This window comes from Chiroxiphia lanceolata, chromosome 12, assembly GCF_009829145.1.
Source record: "Chiroxiphia lanceolata isolate bChiLan1 chromosome 12, bChiLan1.pri, whole genome shotgun sequence".
Taxonomy (NCBI): Eukaryota; Metazoa; Chordata; class Aves; order Passeriformes; family Pipridae; genus Chiroxiphia; species Chiroxiphia lanceolata.
The window spans coordinates 15,906,731-15,922,123 of record NC_045648.1 but is presented as its reverse complement, the minus strand read 5'-3'; the positions used below and the strand labels follow the sequence as shown (position 1 = coordinate 15,922,123).

General features: G+C 47.5%; 1 protein-coding gene across 4 annotated transcripts in view; it reads right to left on the bottom strand.

Moving 5' to 3' along the window:
• Positions 1-15,393, bottom strand: part of CSNK1G1 (casein kinase 1 gamma 1) — a 102,742-nt gene that overhangs the window by 39,583 nt on the left and 47,766 nt on the right. For all 4 annotated transcript variants that reach the window (XM_032699621.1, XM_032699623.1, XM_032699622.1 and 1 more), the window contains 2 exons: positions 12,783-12,823; positions 8,172-8,241 (listed from right to left, as the gene is read on the bottom strand). In XM_032699621.1, coding sequence (XP_032555512.1) covers positions 8,172-8,241; positions 12,783-12,823 — 111 coding nt within the window. The remainder of the gene's footprint in view (positions 1-8,171; positions 8,242-12,782; positions 12,824-15,393) is intronic.

The window sequence follows — 15,393 nt, the reverse complement described above, 5'->3', positions numbered from 1 at the left end:
CTCTGAAATGCAAACTCCAAACCCATGGGAGAGCTGGTCTGGGAGGTGGGCAGCCCTCTGGACCAGGACTTCACTTGTGTCAGACCTCTCTGGCACAGTTCAGTGTTTCACCTTGAAAACCTCTGGCATGTGTAGGATGCCTCTGCTGCTTTGAAAGGGATCCCGCTAAATCAGGCACCCACCTTCCAAAAGGGAATCAGCTTTGTTTGGATCAAGGCAGGCTCAATACTTGCAACAGCTGCCCTCCCGAAAATGGATCAGATTTTACAGCTCTAGACCTTAATTTGCTCCTAAGTACAGCATCCTGGTGGCTTGAAAAATGTTCAGAGAAGGAGCAGGAAAGGGGGACAAGCAGAACAGCAAGGCCAACCGGTTCCTACATCCTTATTAATGATCCTGGCCCTAACTGCCAAACTAGGTTTCCCATTCGGTGTAAATGTAAATTCCAAAGTTTATCTTCAAACATCATGGGTCATGTGGCCTCCTCAGCCCTGGAAGTGTTCAAGGCCAGGCTGGACAGGGCTTGGAGCAACCTGGTCTAGTGGAAGGTGTCCCTGCCCATGGCAGGGGAGTGGAACGAGATGAACTTTAAGGCCCATCCCAATGCAAACCAGTGTGTGGTTCTCTGATCTTCACCTCCCCACTCTGAGGGCTAAGGCACTCCAATTCCCAAGCACACCCTGGGCTGCCAGCCAGAAGGAGATATTTCAGCTCAGGGTTTGCTATTAAGCACCAGAAGCAGCACAGAGACCTTCACCATTAATTGTTTGTCCCTCTCCTTGAGCCCAGCTGGACCCTCAGAGCATCTGGCCAGTGGCACATCCCACAACCTGCTCTCAGTGCATATGGCTGACTACGAGGACAACCCAACGAGGCATCTGGGATGACTCAGATGAGTCCAACAAGTTTACAGCCATGTCAGGCTTCAAGGAAAAGTATCTGCAGGAAAGGTATTCTTCAGCTGCTCGGTATCACTGGGGTTTGATTTGTGATCACTGCCACGAATACCGGAAGAGTAAGAGATGCACGAGGACTTTTCAGAATATAAAAAGGAAACTGCCCTAATCCCATATTCAAATATTAATGGCCTTGCTTTAAAAGCATCTGGCAACTTCCAATTGACAAAACCTAAATTTAGCCCTAGGAAGTCAAAACTTCTGATGCTGAGATGCTGAAATGTGCACACTCAGGAAGCCCTTCCTAACAAGGGAACTGCCACGTGAAAAAAAAAGCCAAATATTTTTAGACAGTAAAATACGATTCTCTGGAGATCAACAGCAAGCCAGCTCTGGAAGCAGCAGGCTATAACCAGGCACCTTACAGTAATCCAGAATATCTCATCCTGCAATTTCAAAAGCTCTGAAGTCTGAGATCCCTCAAGTTCGAGCTCCTTGGACTACCCTGACTTTACAATGAAGCTGCTGATCACCATTCCTTAAGGTGCAGCTCAGTGTGGGGGCCTCCACTTTTTGCTTAAAAAGGCCATTTTCGGGTGAATGAAACCATATCTCTGTGCTGAGCATCACCAACCTGTCAGCAAGGGCACGTTTCAGTGCAGGATTTGGGAACGGAGAAGATTTTTTCCTTGTTGGTAGGAAATTAACCCAACACCTTCAAAACTTCAGGTCTATCACAGGGATCTGAAGTAGGGAATGATGGACACAAGATGCAGCCCAAAGGTGCAAGCTGCTTTCCTTGCAAATAGATGTCAATTTTGTATGACCTTGCACAGATGAGTCACTTATTAAATGCTTATAGTCACTGAACACTTGGATTCTAAAATATTTCCAGCATTTCAAAGGAGGCTGCAGTGCTCCTCTGGACTGTTGGAATGTGACAGGTATGAACAAACCATTTCACACAACGAAGCAGGACACAAAAGTACCTCAGGTGACATTCATGTGTCACTCCACACCAGTCCAGACCCACTCTGGGGTGCAGAGGGGCAACCCCTGGAAATGTTCAAGGCCAGGTTGGACGGAGTTTGGAGCAACCTGGTCTAGTGAAAGGTGCCCCTGCCCATGGCAGGGGGTGGAACGAGATGGGCTTTTAAATCCCTTCCAACCCAAAGCAGCCTGTGATTTTACAATAATCCCCACCCAGCAGCTCCACCTTCCCTCAAACCATCACCCAGCTGAGGGGTGACCTGGCTCAGCTCCCGGCCACGGTGATGTTTCCATCAAGGTGGCACTCCAAGGAGTGGGATTTTTGAAGATTAAAGTGGCCGCAGCCACGACTAATGGGTATGTTCACACTCCTTAATTAAAGAGGGGTGTAGACCTCTGGCACTAACCCTCCCTCACGTGGCCTTGAGTTCCTCCAGCTCCCTCGGGGAAGAGTGTTGGGCACAGCCAGCTCCCCGGGACATCGCCAGTGTTGGCAAAGTGCTCCACCACGGCGACTTGTTTACATCCATCCTATAACGAGCCTTACCGAAATGATCCCTAATTACCACGTGAGTGACAGCATTGTGCAACCAGCATGGAAAGAATTTCTCCATAAAGGACACTGGTACCTACAAAGTGTGTGAGTAAAGCAAGAGCAATAAAGAAGAACGTGCTCAACGCAGGCGATCCCAACAAACCAACTCCACAGGCAGCATGGAGCAGCAGGCACTCAGCCACACTGGAGAATATATATGCAAATATTGACTAGACTATGCAAAGGCTCAGTTATTTATACCACCTTAATTTCCCTCGGTCCTACCTCCCGACAAGTAAACAGACTGCTGAGCTTGGGAGAGTTGTGCAACAGAGAGAGGGCCCAAAGTAAACACACCGACTCCATCCTTCATTAGAGGTGAACTTGTTTACAGAGCAGGAGTTAAAACAAAACCACAGAATCCGTCAATATTCTATATGTACCGACATACCCCTCCCTGACTCAGAACATTCTGCTCCTACACTGTGACTCATCCACTGCGTGGGCTGGGGACAGCAGAGATCTCGGTTTCCTGGGATTCTCCAGCGTATCAGACTCCTCTCCTGCTTCCCACCACGCCACTGTGGAGGTTCATGATGTCCAGCATCCACTTGCCAAAGTCACCTGCCCATCCTGGGGATGAGCACTGGCTCCAGAGCTGTGGCACAGAACCCAGCTGGGCTGAATGAATCACATGTGCCAAGGTGGGACTGCGAAGGGTGGGGGAAAGTGACTCATCTGCCAGCTGATATAAAAATAAACTACTACTGAATCAAAAATGCATGAGTTGTGCACATGATGTGCACAGGCAGAAGTTGTCACTATGTGGAAGCTCCATCATCGGCTCCATGCAGCCACAAGGAACCTGGAAACAAGCACTGCTCCATATTACCTTCCAAAGGTGATGCTTACAGGGAAGGCATCATATATGGTCTCAGCAACAAGAGGGAGAGATGCCAGAGGTGCTCTGAAATGCAGTAACAAAAAACCCGACAAACATAATTCCTGTACATCTACTGGTCCCTGTTGGAATCACAGAATCTCAGAATGGTTTGGGATGAAAAGGACCTTACAGACCATCTCGTTCCACCCCCTATCATAGGCAGGGACACCTTTCACTGTCCCAGGTTGCTCCAAGCCCTGTCCAACCTGATCCTCAACACTTCCAGGGATGGGGCGGCCACAGCTTCTCTGGTCAGCCTGGGCCAGGGCCTCTCCACCCTCACAGGGAACAATTTTTTTCCAATGTCTCACCTAACCTTGCCTCTGGCAGTGGGAAGCTATTCCCCCTTGTCCTGTCCCTCCAGGCCCTTGTCCAAAGTCCCTTTCCAGCTCTCCTGAAGCCCCTTTAGGCACTGGAAGGGCCTCTCAGGTCTTCCTGGAGCCTTCTCTTCTCCAGGTGAACACCTCCAGCTCTCCCAGTCTGTCTCCAGAGCAGAGGGGCTCCAGCCCTCAGAGTATCTCCCTGGACTCACCCCAGAAGCTTCTGAAGAGATGAGATTGTTCTAACCTGGAATCAGCCTTGAAACAAACAAACCATTCTTGCTATCCATAAGCAAACAGAGCCCACAAGACAAGACCAAAGGAATCACTAAGACCTTGGTGTGCCACCAGTAGGATCTGGCTGCTGCAGGGCTCCTGCAAACTTTGGGAACTTCTTTATTCACCCCAGACCAAGCAGGAGGGTCCTGCTGGGTGAGCAGAGGGCACTTCAAGCAAAGCCAAAGCTTTGTCCTTTGGTACCAACTGCCCAGGAAACAGGAGCATCCCGGGAGCCAGGAGCTGGCTCTGTCTGATCATGGCCAAATAACTCAGTTTACTCCACAAACTTTGAGTGCAGGAGACAAATGCCAAGCTCAGGTGACTGATCCAACACTGGAAACATGCTGGAGACTTGAAATGCTTCTGGCAGCACTTGGAGATGTAAAAGCATCTGGTCAAGTTGGACGGGGAGCTCCTCTTGTCCTTAAGGTCCGGAAGAAGCGGATTCAAGTCGCCGTACAAAGCCTCAGAGCAAGGGGAAGCTCAGCAGACAAGGAACCATCCTTTGGGAGGAGGACACAGCCAGTCCTCGAGGAGGGTCATAGAGCAAGAGCCTAATTCTGGGGAATGCCCATCACCCTTGGACTGTGCTCCTCACGTCCATGCAGAGGTAGGTATTACCCAGGAAGGAAAAAAATCAGGACTGACTGTGCTATCACCAGCAAAGTGAGATCCTGGTCAGGATGTGAGTGCAGGCCAGGATGAATCCCATCAGGATGCTGGTGCACACTCAAGTGGGTTAGAGGACAAAGAGCAAACATGAAACAGTTCAGTATGACACCGTAGAGGACTGATGACAGGAACACAACCTGTTTGCAAAGAGATTGTTAAAACTATTCCAATTATCGTGGTGAGCAAATGGATCATATCCCAGACTGCCTAAAACCTAAAGGAATTCTCATCCTTCCCTGGGACACCCTACGGACCAACCATCAGGTCTCTGACTCCGTGCCCGCGCTTTGCTCTGTTCTGTTCCGCTGCCCACACCAAGGTAAAGCACTGAGACACTATTTTAGGTTATTAAATATTTAATTCCACAGCGAGACAGACGAAGCCAGCAGATGGTCACTGTGCAGCAGGGCCTCACTCGACTTCTGGGGGGCAGAAAAGTTCAAGGAAGAATCATGGAAAACAATAAGCAAACATTCTTCCTCTTAGAGGGGCAGGAAAGGGAATTATAGGGGAGCTGTTAATTTCTCTTAATACAGGGAAACACTGAAATATCAGAGACAGCACCAATCACCCTCACAAGCACATCAGAGATGTCTTAGTTGATTACTCCTGACCCAGGACTATCTCCAGTAGCTACTTCTGAATCCAGTGGATACATCCAGCAGTACTGAGCTGATTTGAGAAGCACCAAAAAGAGCCACATTCCTATAGATTAGATCCCTTTAGCAAACCTTTCCCTCATCCAGTATAACTTGATCTAGTGTGAAACACCTTAAGATGTCTGAGACACATGAAATCCAGTCTGCTCCCCGGCTAATCCAAGATGACCCATGATGCTCATCCAAGCCACGTGGCAGGAGGAGAAGCTGGTGCTGCTGGGAAGGAACAGATGCAACTTTGGTGCCTTGTCAGAAAGTCTTTGAACATTGACGCTGATGGAGCACGTGGCACAGGAGGTCACAGAGTTGCTGCTGAATTCAGGAAGAGGCAGCTCCCACAGCTTCCTCTGTTCACGCGGAAACATCTCACACGGAAGCTCATCCAGGATTTCTCTTCTGAATCATTGGGCTATTTGCAACTGCACCAAGGGAAATGCAAAACTAGACTGAATAGCTTAGAAAAAGGAAAAAAAGAAGACTAATTTCACTAGTATTGGTTAATGTCAAGTGAAGCAGGTCACTGATACCCACATTCATCCTTCAGGCTTTGATCCATGGCCAAGTACGTCCCTTCCAAACTACGTTTTCCTACAATTACTATCCAAGAGCAATGCGCTTAAAAAATGTTTATTCTGAGCATTCAAGAAGAAGGAAATCACTACTAAAACCCTTCTCATTGGGAAGAAAACCCCATTCTTCTCCAAATGCTGCAGGTGATGACAATTGTGACGTCTCAGAGACGCCGCTCACTGAGACCATCTGGTCGCACACGCAGTTGAAGGCAGCAGTTGTGTTGATGAGAGGACCAGGCTGCCACCGCGGCATCACAGCAGAGCTCTCACCAGTCTCACTTTTTCAGCGAGCGGTGGGAGGTTCACAGTGCGCCACGTCATTTGGCAGGATTAATTGGCTAATTTATTGAGCAGTGTGTCACATGGAACGCTCCTGTCGTTCTCCTCTGAGTCATGCACACCATGGGTTTGGACACTTTCAGTCTTCGTTTGGCGAGTGCACGATAATTCCAAGTAACCAGACGAACCTAGTGGACGTTCAAGACTGTTTGAGCAGTTTTGAAGCAAGGACCGTTTAGGGGAGCCTAGCATTACCAACATCACTGGGAACAGACCACTCCATTTCTCCAAAGTCAGCACATATTTAGCTCCAATCTGTTCATACAGACAGACACTCTTCCCCTGACCCTCCGCGTGCTGTGCAGACACTGAGTCAAGGCTCCTGCTCCTGGCAGCCTGACTCCACCAAAATTTATTTTGGTGGGACTCCAGGTTTCATGGTGAGCCCAGAGCTGTGGTTCACATCCTCCACCCAACCTCCTGGTCCATTTCCAGGTGTTTTAGCAAAACTATAGTGCAAGAGCTTCTAATGGCATCCAACAGCTTCCTAGAGCTGGGCATGCAGTGCCCGTGGGACCACACAGAGATAGAAATAGTCAGGTTGTCCATGAGGCTTCTCAACAGTCTCTTGATAAAATGCTAGACAATGGTAGATTAGAGATTGGGAAGAAATCCTTCCCTGTGAGGGTGGTGATGCCTTGGCAGAGGTTGCCCAGAGAAGCTGTGGCTGTCCCATCCCCAGATGTGTTCAAGGTCAGGTTGGATGGGGCTTGGAGTAACCTGGTCTAGTGGAAGGTGTCCCTGCCCATGGCAGTGGGGGGATAAGATGAGCTTTAAGGTCCCCTCCAACCCAAACCACTCCATGATTCCACGAATGTCCTAAATGGGTGAGCATTACAGGACAGAAGGTTTATATTCATTAGGAACAGGAGAAAACCCATTAAAAATACTTTATCTAACCAAAAGAAAGCCAAGCCCTGAACTTTTGATCAGTTTTAGAATTCCTCAATAACATCTTTAAAGAGCGGTAGGAAGCCAACTGGCACAGGAAAAACAGGTTGGGATTCATCCATGTGTCACAAGACACATGGGCCGGGCTATCCCAGAGATCACAAGCCCCAACAGAACTCAAGCAGGGAGTTCAAATTAGTATTTTGGTAATATTACCAAAGTATTTTTGGATATCCACTGTACATCCTCTGCCAGTGGAAGCTGGGTCCATTCAGAGAAAATAGGAAGAATAAAGTCAGAGGAAAGTGTAAAAGAATTACAGCAACGGCAGAAACTTGGCAAAGCCCAAAGTCAATATATGATCAAGGCACATAAGAAGCAGAGAAGGTCTTTGGTTCACTTCTTCGTGCAGTGGGAAAGCTGTGGAAATCCTTGGCATGGGAAACAGCACATGATAAAAGGCACTTCAGGTTTAAAAAGCAACCATAAATTCACAGAAGAAGAATCCAAACACTATTAGACACGACTCAAGTCCTGTATTAGGGAAATCAAGAACTGCCAGAAAAAGAGGTATAAAAAACCTCCACCTTTGGCTTATCCTGTTCTATTTTTCTCCTGTTTGTTGTAGACTATGGTCACACAGAAGATACCAAGCCCAGTACACTCTTATGATTTAATAAATACCAATGAAAACAGTATTTCAGGTTTTTATTAGGAAAGCTCTCTGCTTCCTACATAATTTCCTATATTTTAAGACTTTTTATCACCTTAATAAGGTCATTCTATAAGCAAATAACCTTCCATCCATTGATAGACCCAACGTTTTACAAACACACTCACATGGGTATTTCCCAGATCAGTAAATCCTCATTAACTTGAGGTTTTAGGTCCACACAATGACCCAGTATCATCATGATGATCTTATTCTCACCCAAATCTCTTCCAAAAATTGTGTGAGGCTGAAAGAATTTGCCCAGATTGATAAGTTCAAGTCAGAGTTAGACAACAAATACAATGGTGACGTTTGATTTAATAAAGAAATCCCTTTTGATAAGCTTAAGGTAGGTTTACTCACCTGCACTTCCAAGTTGTTTATAAAATCTGTATTCTAAATGAAGCTGTGGTGCCCGGGATTTAATTGGTTCCTAAGACAGAGATAAAGAAATTGGTTAAAATCAATTTGACCGAAAGAAAGTTTGATCCAATACTTGAAAATTTGTTACTGTGCATAATTAAAATGTTCTAGACTGAAAGTCCAACAACAGACTTCACCACTACAGGTCATTTAAATAAGAAGAGAACAAAAAGCAGTAAGATTTGCTCTCTGGAGAAGAAATAACCTCCTCATTTAAATATAAAACTCATTCACAGCAGTGACATTCAAGAACCATTCCACAAAGCTCCTGGTCCTTGAAGAACGACCCTGGCCATTGGCAGAGGGAAGTCAAGGTTGCAAAGGCTCGAGCCCAAGTTTACTTTGTGGTCACTGTGGTTGCCCAGAGGGTTTTTTGTTGGTCACCAGCCTGTATTTTTGAGAAATGTTGAGTCATGTGTGCGTTTTAGGTCAGCCCACAGCTGCTTGCAGCAAGGACCACAACACAGCCAGACGGTGGGTAAAAGGAACAAGTCTCCCCACCCAGTGGCAGGTGTCAGTCAAACATCTCAAAGCACTCAAGAATATTCTATTTTTATGCACAGAATAAAAAAAAATCAAATGGCTACGTCTGCAATGCACCCAAACCATTCCATTTGTCAACTGTTACTCATCTGCGCTTTATGCGCACGACTTAATGCCCACGATCCATCAAGGCATTAACGTGCAAGATTACAGGGCTTCTAAAAATATAAAGTTAATATGGAGAGGATTAAGAGACTGGAGTAATTACATTTGCAATAAAACTGTGCACTTGGGACAGGCAGAGATGCAGGTTCACTGACTGCCAGGGCAGCTTTGAGATGGAAGTTAACACTGGCCTCGATTTTCATTGACCTCTGATCTGCACTGTAAGACTAATGTCCACACTGGGTGTGAACTCCACGTTAAACGCTTTTTTTGAAGTGGGAAGTAGGATTTTTGTCCAGGAATTCAGGCAATTTGACTTCCAGCTGAGCTGTTCCTCACCAGCTCAAGTCATCCACTCCATTTCCCAGCAAGGGGAACAAATGCTCCTGGTTGTTTATCAACTTAATCATAGAATCACTGGGGTTAGAAAAGACCTCCAATGTCATCAAGTCCAACCTTCCTGATGTTTAAAAGCTTTAGAAGTCAATTATCACAGAATCACAGAATATGATGAGTTGGAAAGGACCCACAAGGATCATCGAGTTTAATTCCTGGCCCTGCACAGGACCATCCCCAAGAGTCCCACCATGTGTCCCAGGTATTGTCCAAACACTCCATGAGCTCTGTCAGCCTTGGTGCTGTGCCCACTGCCCTGGGGAGCCTGTTCAGTGCCTGACCACCCTCTGGGGGAAGAACCTTTTTCTAATATCCAACCTAAATCTCCCCTGACACAACTTCAGGCCATTCCCTGGGGTCCTATCACTGGTCACTCCTGAGAAGAGATGACCAACTACTTCAAAAACAACGAGGAAAAATATTCTGAAGGCAAAACTGAACCTGCACTGAAGGCAAATATAAAGCAACAGACAAACTAGTTTGTTATGTAAGTCACATTTAAATTAAGATAATTGCTACTGGTGGCTTGAGGGAGAGTCTACAGACACCTGAAGAGTGCAGGGATTCAGGGCAACAGGAACTCAGCCTGTTCAGGGAATAGTTTATTTATCCCAATGAAAAGGTGGAAGGATTGATGTAGCAGGATGTGATGCTGCTCATGATGTAATCAGGGAAGGAGTCCCGAGCCACTGCTGCAGCAGGAGCTGCTGGAGCCTGAGCTCAGGACGCTTGCCAGAGTTGTGGCAGCTTCCGAGAAGATCATACCAGAACAGATGGTTGTCCTGTAGACCAAGGGCTTAGGGATGCTGGCAGATGTCGTGTTTGCAGCAAAAATAACTGAACTGCTGCTGTCCAATGGCGAAAATCCACAGCTTGAACCAATGGTGCCACTGTAGCTACGAGAGGGTGCGGCCTGGTACTGCGCCCAGGCTACAGCTGAACGTCACCAGGCTGACCTCCTCCAGGGAAGGAATTCCCACCATATGCAATCCAGCTTTGAAAACTCTTGGAAGATTAAACCAGATGCCCTTGACCTCAGCTTGAACTCAGCTGAAGAGCAGGACCAGGAGCTATATGGTGACACCACAGAAGGCAGAACACAGGGACTCATCTCCACTGCCAGCAATTTTCCAAGGTGCAGCCTCAACCCCAAAAAGAAACCTAAAACCCACAAAAGAAACCTCATTTTCCAGCTTTAACATCATGACAGGAGGCAGGAATAGCTGAGACAGCAGGGCTGAAGTGGCAGAAGAGAATCTCACAGTCAGAAGGACTTGGAGCAGAGCTCTGACTTGGTTCAACAATGCAGATTAAAGAAAACATTGCCTACAAATACCTCAAAAGCAGCTACTCCACCACTAATCCAGGAATTATTTGAAGGATAAAGGAAATTGCAGTTAAGTCCACATGTAAGAGCAGCATATTTGCTGCTGACAAGTCTGAGTAATTCCTACTCCTGAGGAATCTTCTCTAAGATTAGGAGACCAAGGAACCCCCACCTTTTCTACTGTTCCCTCATAAAAATTCTCCAAAACAGAGCAGGTATGTGAACACCTGGATGGTCATCAGATGGTAATTCCAGCCCTTCACATAGGAAGGACCAGAGATTTTTAAGCTTGAATCACAACAGGGCAAATAAAACTGAAATGTGTTGCAGAGTAACTGCTTTAACACTCAGTTATTTGGGGGGAAAAAAAGAAAAGAAGAAAAAAAGAGGAAAGAACACGACCAGAAAAGCAGGTCAGATTAAAGCACCCTGAGGCAATGCCATGGAGCCATGTGGCTGTGGAAAGGCTTCAGGTTGCTGGGAGGTGTCACTGCAGGCACTTTTTTGAAAGAAAAAAAGACTTTGGACTAGTCCAGCTGTGTTTTACCTGGACTCTTACTTCCTTATGGTTTTCAATGTGATAACTTTGGAGGAGTATCTTTGAAAGCAAACTGGGAGCATTATTGACTGAATAAAACACTTGTCTGTGTACACAGCACATCTTCTATTGCTTAAAACCCAACAGTCCTCCTTCCTCATGGGGATCCATATCATGGGCATCCCCTATGGAGACAGGCTGGGAGAGCTGGAGGTGTTCACCTGGAGAAGAGAAGCTCCAGGGAGACCTTAGAGCCCCTTCCAGTGCCTAAACAGGCTCCAAGAGAGCTGGAGAGGGACTTTGGACAAGGGATGGAGGGAGAGGCCAAGGGGGAATGGCTTCCCAGTGCCAGAGGGCAGGATTAGATGGGATATCAGGATGTTGGCTGTGAAGGTCGGGAGGCCCTGGTCCAGGTTGCCCAGAGCAGTTGTGGCTGCCCCATCCCTGGAAGTGTTGAAGGCCAGGCTGGATGGGGCTTGAAGCATACTGGTCTAGTGGAAGGTGTCTCTGCCCATGGCAGGGGGTGGAACTGGATGATCTTTAATTGTTCCTTCCAACCCAAACCATCCCGCAATTCTGATCCTAAACTCCACTGCAGGAGTTTATTTATTTACTTTGGGGAATATCCTCTGACATTTGCCAACAGTCTCGAAAACAAGTCTCACCTGCAAAGCCCTGGTTATTTTTCATCGACTGTGCATCATAAGGAGAATGCCAGAGATATGGAATCTGTGGCACTCGAACGTGATCACAGTTAATGCACCACATCCATCCTGGTCTTCTGTAACTGGAGTGATTCCTGTCATTTTGCCAGACAGCATCACCAGGACAAACAGGCAGGTTTGCTGCCAGTATCAAGTTAGAATCACAACTTTCACTGCAGGTTTTGGGGTCTGGATCATGATTAAAGAGCATTCGGGTGAGAAGAGAGCATATCAGCTGAAGAAACTGAATCTGAAAACTTCCAGGGACCAAGGAAACTCTTGGTTTATAGATAGGAAAAGTTAAGGCATAAACACAAACTATTGGGCTGTGAGTTTATAAATCTGCAAGTGTTATAAGTTAGGGAGTTCCCCATCCCCCAGATACCACAAGATGATGTGACTGTATCTCCTGGCCACACACAGCAGCCAAAGACTGACCTTCACCAAACTGGATCTTGTTTTGCCTGTTGCACCTGCAGCCTCTCGGCATCATACCAGATCGAGCTGTGCCCTACTCCCCAAGGGTATTTGAACCACAGAAACTCCCTCTTTCCTGTCTCTCAACGCCAAAGACATGGAGCAGCAGGCTGCACCACGCCAGGTTCCTGACCAAATGCTCTGACAACTGAAGAATCCATGGAGTCCTGAACAGAAAGGCTCAAGCTATGGAGCAGAAAGAGGTGGTAAACCCACCCTCAGTGCCCTTCACTTGCTGCTGTAGGACAGCTACACACTAGTTAGGTACCAAAAGCACTCAGCAGGTGGAAGGATGGGTTCTTCCCTTGCTTTTAGTGTTCTTAAGAATTTATGTTAGCTTTAATAAGTCATTCTAGCTGAGGGTGAGAGCAGCACTGAGCCTGAAGTGAGAAATTTCCTTTTGGTCTGAATTTTTAACATGAAGTACAAGTCATTTAAGGACACCTGAAGCTTCTACTCACCAGTTTGATCGCTACATATTCATTGGTGTAGAGATTTTTACCTGTAAGGAGAAAAGAAAAAAATCTTTTAGTTCCACATTCAGCACTCACAGCTCGAGGCACAATAAGGAAGAGTGTCACTGCTGCCAAAGGGCTGTTTTTGCAATTCCCCACAATGTTCCCGCCTTTAACAAAGTGTAAGCCTCAAAATAATCAGTTGCAGCAGTTCAGCAGGGCAGGCAAACACCACCTTCCCCTCAGCACAAGGGAATTGTGTTTTAGGGCAGCACTTATGCACCGTGCACGCCTTAGAGGAGGTATCCCAGAGACATGGGTTTTTATTATCTACATCATGCCAAAGACATCTGGGGAACAAAAAGCTGAAGAGACAGAGCATCATTTCTTTTGGAAGTGTCTTGGATCTGTTGGACACGTAACAATTTCATCCTGGAATCTCTAGGGAGTTTCACCAGGTTAATTATGCTCTGGGAAGCACGAAGGAGCGTAGGATGAGCACAACCAGCTGAGCACACGTCCAGCTGAGCCAAAGCTCTGGGATCTGCGTGTGCTACAGCTGGAGGGGAATTTTTCCTCCAGGAGCCTGTCTGGTGTTTGAAGGGAGCCCTTGGCCCCCTCAGCGACCTGTGGCAGCAATGCACAGTTACATGTGTCACAGAGCATCTCTCCATGTGCTCTGATGCTGCCAGTTACAGTATCACTCAACGACCTCCGGTTCCTCTGCCAGGGAATCTGAGCAATCACCTCCCCTTCACCTCCACATTGCTCATGCCTGACAGCAAACTCTCCAGGAAGAGATCCCGCTGGGGAAGGACACTCAGGCAGGCCTCGGATCTGCTCTGTCCCACCACGCTGGCAACCCTCTACCTTTCTGACCTCCTCTGGTCCCACTGTCCCCTTTGAGGAGGGCAGCCCCCAACACAAAAAGCTCCCCATGAATTTAGCCAGGGAAGCATTGACCTTTGCTCATCACTGCTTAGCACTGCCACAGCATAAGTCATGCTTCCATTCAGCAACTGTAGTTCTAAAATACAGAAGCGATCCAGGCTGGAAGTTATCAGCGTTTATTTGTAGCATCAGCCTGGTTGTGTTACACACTTATTTTCCAATTCCTATCATGGATATTGATGCTTTGCACAGCCCAGCTCTTGAGAAAGCCCAGGACAGGGAGTGACATCGTTCAGAGCAGGCAGGAGCAGCTCTGCCATATCCACATGGCAGCATTAAAACCATGCTGTGTCCTCCTCAGCACACGGATACAACACAACAGCACTGGGAGACTCAATCAAATTAAAGACATTACGAACATGAGAGAAGACAGACAGTCGTTTTTAAATCCTGAAATATCAAGGGAAATTCAGTTTACTTTATAACAGTTTCATGTTTTCTACATTTCAGTTCTTTTGATGCTTTCCCTGTTGTATCTCTCAGGGTAGTTCTGGCCTCTAAATTTGGGATTAGGTGTTCCCAGGCTCAGCCTGCACCAAGCATACTGCTTTAACATCCATCAGGAAGGCAAAATTTTATAGCTCCAACCTGTTCTGGTAACTGGTGATGCAGTTTAACACAGGGCAGGCATTTAAATGCAAGGTTAAATATCCTCAGGGAGGTGTTTCTGCAGGCAGAGGTGAAAGCTGAGCCTCAGCACTAACCCCTGACACACAGGGTGCTTTCCATCTATTTCTTTCCAGTAAAAGATATAATATTATGCCCAGACTGGAAACAAAGTGTAGAAAGGAGGTTTTGTAGTTTCATTGGGAATACTCAGACATTAGAAAGCATTGAGGGGCTAAAAGGCCAAACTGCTGGAAAAGGAGATGGTAGATGAACTGCTTCACCCTCTGAGACAGACCTGGGCTGCAGCAATGGCTGAAGGCAAGATGATGTGATGACACTGAGGGAAGGCAGCCTAAAAACACCTGGAATACCTGCTCTGTGTGAGGGACTAGAGAATGACCCCCACTGGCAGTTGAAGCTGTAGCTCCTCCCCCTTCCCGATGGAGCTCCAACCAACATCACAGAATGATTTGGAAGGGACAGTTAAAGACTGCCCAGTTCCACCCCCTGTCATGGGCAGGGACACCTTCCACTATCCCAGACTGCTCCAAGCCCCGTCCAGCCTGGCCTTCAACACTTCCAGGGATGGGGCAGCCACAGTTGCTCTGGACAACCTGGGCCAGGGCCTCCCCACCTTCATAGGGAACAATTTCTCCCCAGTATCCCATCTATCCCTGCCCTCTGGCACTGGGAAGCCATTCCCCCTTGGCCTCTCCCTCCATCCCTCGTCCAAAGTCCCTCTCCAGCTCTCTTGGAGCCTCTTTAGGCACTGGAAGGGGCTCTAAGGTCTCCCTGGAGCCTTCTCTTCTCCAGGTGAACACCTCCAGCTCTCCCAGCCTGGCTCCACAGCAGAGGGGCTCCAGCCCTCAGAGCAGCTCTGTGGCCTCCTCTGGACTCGCTCCAGCAGCTCCATGTCCTTGTGCTGTTGGACCCCAGAGCTGGAGGCAGCTCTGCGGGGGGGGGGGTCTCACCTGAGTGGGGCAGAATCCTTCCCTCACCTGCTGCCCCTGGTGGGGATGAGCCCAGGACATGGTTGAAGGTGCTCAGTTTGAGGACA